This window comes from Camelina sativa, chromosome 17, assembly GCF_000633955.1.
Source record: "Camelina sativa cultivar DH55 chromosome 17, Cs, whole genome shotgun sequence".
NCBI lineage: Eukaryota > Viridiplantae > Streptophyta > Magnoliopsida > Brassicales > Brassicaceae > Camelina > Camelina sativa.
Window position 1 is genome coordinate 4054727 of NC_025701.1, and position 4902 is coordinate 4059628.

Genomic DNA, 4902 nt, shown 5'->3' on the forward strand with positions numbered 1-4902 from the left:
CCATGTCGTCTAACAAAAATGTTCTCGCAGAGTAGTTCTTGAATATCGAAAGCATTTGGAGACCTTCTTTGAGCTTGATCTCGTGAGTATCCCTCGTATGAGTAACTGGCTTGTCCTCATTGTTGTCAAGGGTGATATGGCGTAACTCCCAGTTAGGGATGTCTTTAACCACATGCCATTCAACCGGGAAAAAGCCACTCCACTTATCAACCTGCCAGAAATCTAAATCCTTTTTGAAGTCTACATATCCAACCATCTCAGCTAATCCCACAAATTGTCTGCTTGCATTCACCTGAATGGGGTAAAGAGATCAAACATGAGACTAAAACTAAGACACCCTTAAAATCACACAAGAAAAGAAGACACTTTGTCAACTTCACTCACCGAGAAGAAGAGAAAAATTGGACGTTTTTTGCCATCCTCGAGTGTTTTTGTTTCAGCATCACGGAAAGCTGCATCGAGTTTCTTGTTTCCATTGATGGTGCTTGACCACACGGAATATTTGATACTCTTGTGAACATCATCTTCACTGTAGGACTTGATTACGAAAAATTTGGCATCTTCATACTCAGTCTGAAAATCTGGGATGTTGTACATCTCTCTACGAATAGCCAAGGCAAACGAATTGTTTTGCTTGAGTGATGATGATGACTCAGAAGGAGGACGAGTCTTGCCATTGGCTCTCGGACCACATTTCAATTCAACCAAGGAGTCAGATTCTTCCTTAATCTCCAGTTTCCTATACTGATCTCTTTGATCCCAGAAACCATTGTTTGAGTTTCCATTAATGTAACCACAATATGGGACAGAGCTTGTCTTTTGATTGGAGAGTTTTAAAAAGTGTCCTGGGGCTTCCTTCCCCTTCAAAAAGACATAAAGAAGCAATTTAACACTTGTCACGCAAAACTCTTGCTTTCAACTATCCACATATATAGACATGTGTAGGTACCTTAAATTGCTGTCTGAATGCATGTGATTGTGTATTGTGAGGAAGTCTACCAGCACCGCTGAAATGTCCAGTAGGCCTAGGACTCGAAAAAGAATTTTGAGACCAGCAATCACTTCTTTTTGCTCGATCTCCACGCAAAGTCGAATCAGAATAGACATATGCGTCGTTTTTGTCACGGTGACTTCCCTATGAAAATGACCCAGCACCGAGCATGATAACATGTCAAACAAAGAAATTACAGTAACATGATGTGCTATATAAAAGCCAATGGACAAAATCAAACCTTTAAAATATCTGTAGCATGTGCTTGGCCATTGCCATTTGACTGAGAAGAGACTACATCACATCCTGCAAAACGCATCACAAGCAACAATCACTTGAGAAAATAGTTATAGATCATTCACTACTGAGTCATATTAGTTGATATTCACAATCTATCCAGACTAATACGAAAATAGCAGACTTATTAGGTGGTTGATAAGAACAAAGCCTTAAGAATTTGTCTTACCATTAGCACATGCAGTGACAGTAAAAGAGGGGGTACTCGACACTGTAATGGTATGTTTTGTGTCGTTCGTTGGAGGAGACTGTAAAGATTACCAAACTTTATATGAGCATTCATTCTTTTGCTAGCAGGAAATTAAGAATGTGGCGGGGTAAGATTTTAGATACCTCATCCTGTTTCTCCGTTGTAGAATCTGGATCTGGTACTGTTTCCGCAAAAGTAGGCTCAGCTATAACTATTGTTAAGGGGCAAGCACAAGTTGATATAACAAAGAAAACACACTTCTTGGTAGGTTTCAAAATGATCTCAAAGTTCAAGAAACGAAAGGAATGTGAGCATAACAAAAAGAAAAAGCAGTGTCGTTTCTCATCAAACAAACCCTTATGCATGAGAAATATCTAACGAATCAACTAATGAAAAAGGTTTCTAAAATCAACCACAATAGCAGTGTCTTAATCAAAACTCAATCAAGTAGAGAAGTACAGAACAAATAATGCATTACCATTAAAGGATACAATCCAGAGCGTTTAATTCAGTGGCCATTACCAAGTCTTCAAGATACACTACAACCATTGAAAAGGAGCAAAATAAAAGTGAGTATGGAGAATCAAGTAATCTGTTTATGGTAGTGTGACAATTAAAGAACCATTTAGCTCCATCACTTTCTCTTCAAAATTAAGAAATAGTACTAGTTACTAAAGTCCTCGTAGTGCCAGTTCATTGAGATGTTAAGACGAATTTGCTATTGACCTATTGTGTTCTACACATTGAGGTTAGAACCATAAATTTCAAGAGAAAACATGACACCGTAAAAATACTCAGTGGCAATTACAGTAAAGACAAAAACTTTGAGTTCTTATATCTCTACTAGACAGAACAAATACTGTCAAAACATACACTTCTAATACACCATAAGTTTCCAAAATATAACACAATTTACAATAGTTTCAATCGTAAGGTAAAAGAAAATAAACAGAGAATTCTGAAAATACAATTTGGAGCATATGGTATTCAGAATTGTCCAAGAGCCAAACAAATCAATGATAATTTTGCAAACAGAAATCCAGAAGGCTTATTATGATAAGAAAGAAAAAAAAAAACCTGTGAAAACGGGTTTTAGAGCCGCCGTAAAAACCCAAACAGGGGAAACCGCTTGAATAGTTTTGTGTGGAAACTGTGAAACAGAAGTAGACGACGACAAAACTAACAAACCCTCACAGAAAAGGAGGAGAAGCGATTATGTTATAACTTTTCCACCCAGGACGAAATCTTNACTACAACCATTGAAAAGGAGCAAAATAAAAGTGAGTATGGAGAATCAAGTAATCTGTTTATGGTAGTGTGACAATTAAAGAACCATTTAGCTCCATCACTTTCTCTTCAAAATTAAGAAATAGTACTAGTTACTAAAGTCCTCGTAGTGCCAGTTCATTGAGATGTTAAGACGAATTTGCTATTGACCTATTGTGTTCTACACATTGAGGTTAGAACCATAAATTTCAAGAGAAAACATGACACCGTAAAAATACTCAGTGGCAATTACAGTAAAGACAAAAACTTTGAGTTCTTATATCTCTACTAGACAGAACAAATACTGTCAAAACATACACTTCTAATACACCATAAGTTTCCAAAATATAACACAATTTACAATAGTTTCAATCGTAAGGTAAAAGAAAATAAACAGAGAATTCTGAAAATACAATTTGGAGCATATGGTATTCAGAATTGTCCAAGAGCCAAACAAATCAATGATAATTTTGCAAACAGAAATCCAGAAGGCTTATTATGATAAGAAAGAAAAAAAAAAACCTGTGAAAACGGGTTTTAGAGCCGCCGTAAAAACCCAAACAGGGGAAACCGCTTGAATAGTTTTGTGTGGAAACTGTGAAACAGAAGTAGACGACGACAAAACTAACAAACCCTCACAGAAAAGGAGGAGAAGCGATTATGTTATAACTTTTCCACCCAGGACGAAATCTTGTTCACGTTTGTTTGGGCCTCTCAATAAAGGCCCGCTATAAAGATCGTTTTTCAAGGTAAAGATGAAATTTCATGTATTTATCCTATGCTAAGCTAGCCGATGGTTTCTGCGTTATATTTCTCTTATGTATCTTTATTTTTTATGATCGGATTGTAATCTAGTGAATGATTATTAAGGTCTAACTTCAAGTAAATTTTTTATTTTCTTTCTCGAAGGTTGATTGATATGGATCCATTTGATCCCACTTATTCGAAGAAGTACGAGGGAACTTACGACAATGATTACGGCGTGAAGATGTTTTGGGAAATATATACTACACCGTTGATGAGTGCAGATCAGGCGTCTACAATATTTGATCAAATTACAGAAGTGCTCAGAAAGACCGATCCAAAATTTTAAAAGTACTTATTGAATAAATTAATTATTGAATAGTTTTTTTTTTCAACCTAACATCAATTAAAATAAAACCACTAGATTGGTTGTCCAAACTGGAATAAAAAAGTTTACAAACAATTATTATTGAATAACTTATATTACATATATATTATTTTAAATATGTATTTTTCAAAACTTGTACACAAAATTATTTTAAAAAAAAATCCTTAATAATGGTTTTATAGCTTTCTTAGTTCTTTCAATAGTTTTTCTACTGACTAAACAAATAAAAAAAAACTTACCTATTATTTATTATATTATTTAGATTCATTATGAAATAAATATTATTCGAGATGATTAATCGAAAACTAAAAACGCTTTTTTGAGATGATTGATGAAGTCATATATATAAATCATATAGAAAATGATTCAATTATACCAGTAGAAGTATTAAGTCAGACCAAAACCTAACTTATATATATATATATAATTCACAATAATTTGATTTTAATAAATTAATATAAACATATAATATATATATATATGTGTTAATTAACTATATACTGATAAATTATATGATTAAAATAATATGAATAAGTGAATAGAACTTGAAAAATAGTTAAATTAAAATAAATAAATAAAATAAAAGCAAAATAAATTTTAATGTTCACATTCTTTTGGGCCTCTCATTAAAGGCCCGCTATACTTAAGATTTTATGATCCATTATAGTATGTAATTCAGTCAATGGAAAAGAAACCTAGAAAGAAAAAAAAAAGTCAGCCTTTATTTGGTACTAAACTATCTAAACTTGATGCTGGATTGGTAAGCCTAAAACCAGTTAATTAACCACATGCATGCATGTATGGACGGACCAGATAAAATTATGCTATTGTACTTAGCTACAAATATGTATTTCATATTATCTGGTACTATGATTACAATCGTGTGTTTAGCTCAATAGTTTAGTGATCCTGCTATTTTCATTGATAAAATAGGTTGTGGCCGATTATATTTCATATAGATAACTGGTTAGTACAGTGGAGTCTGTTTTCCTTCATTTTAAGCTTTTTGGGTTTTTTTTTTTTTTT

General features: G+C 33.6%; 1 protein-coding gene across 1 annotated transcript in view; it reads right to left on the reverse strand.

Moving 5' to 3' along the window:
* The window catches only part of LOC104755185, a 10100-nt gene extending 7428 nt beyond the window's left edge, over positions 1-2672 (reverse strand). Inside the window, exons 1-7 of the mRNA XM_010477529.2 lie at positions 2556-2672; positions 1970-2017; positions 1622-1683; positions 1458-1536; positions 1233-1297; positions 950-1135; positions 768-861 (exon numbers count right to left, since the gene is read on the reverse strand). Of these exons, the coding sequence (XP_010475831.1) occupies positions 768-861; positions 950-1135; positions 1233-1297; positions 1458-1536; positions 1622-1683; positions 1970-1997 (514 nt within the window). The 5' untranslated portion in view covers positions 1998-2017; positions 2556-2672. The remainder of the gene's footprint in view (positions 1-767; positions 862-949; positions 1136-1232; positions 1298-1457; positions 1537-1621; positions 1684-1969; positions 2018-2555) is intronic.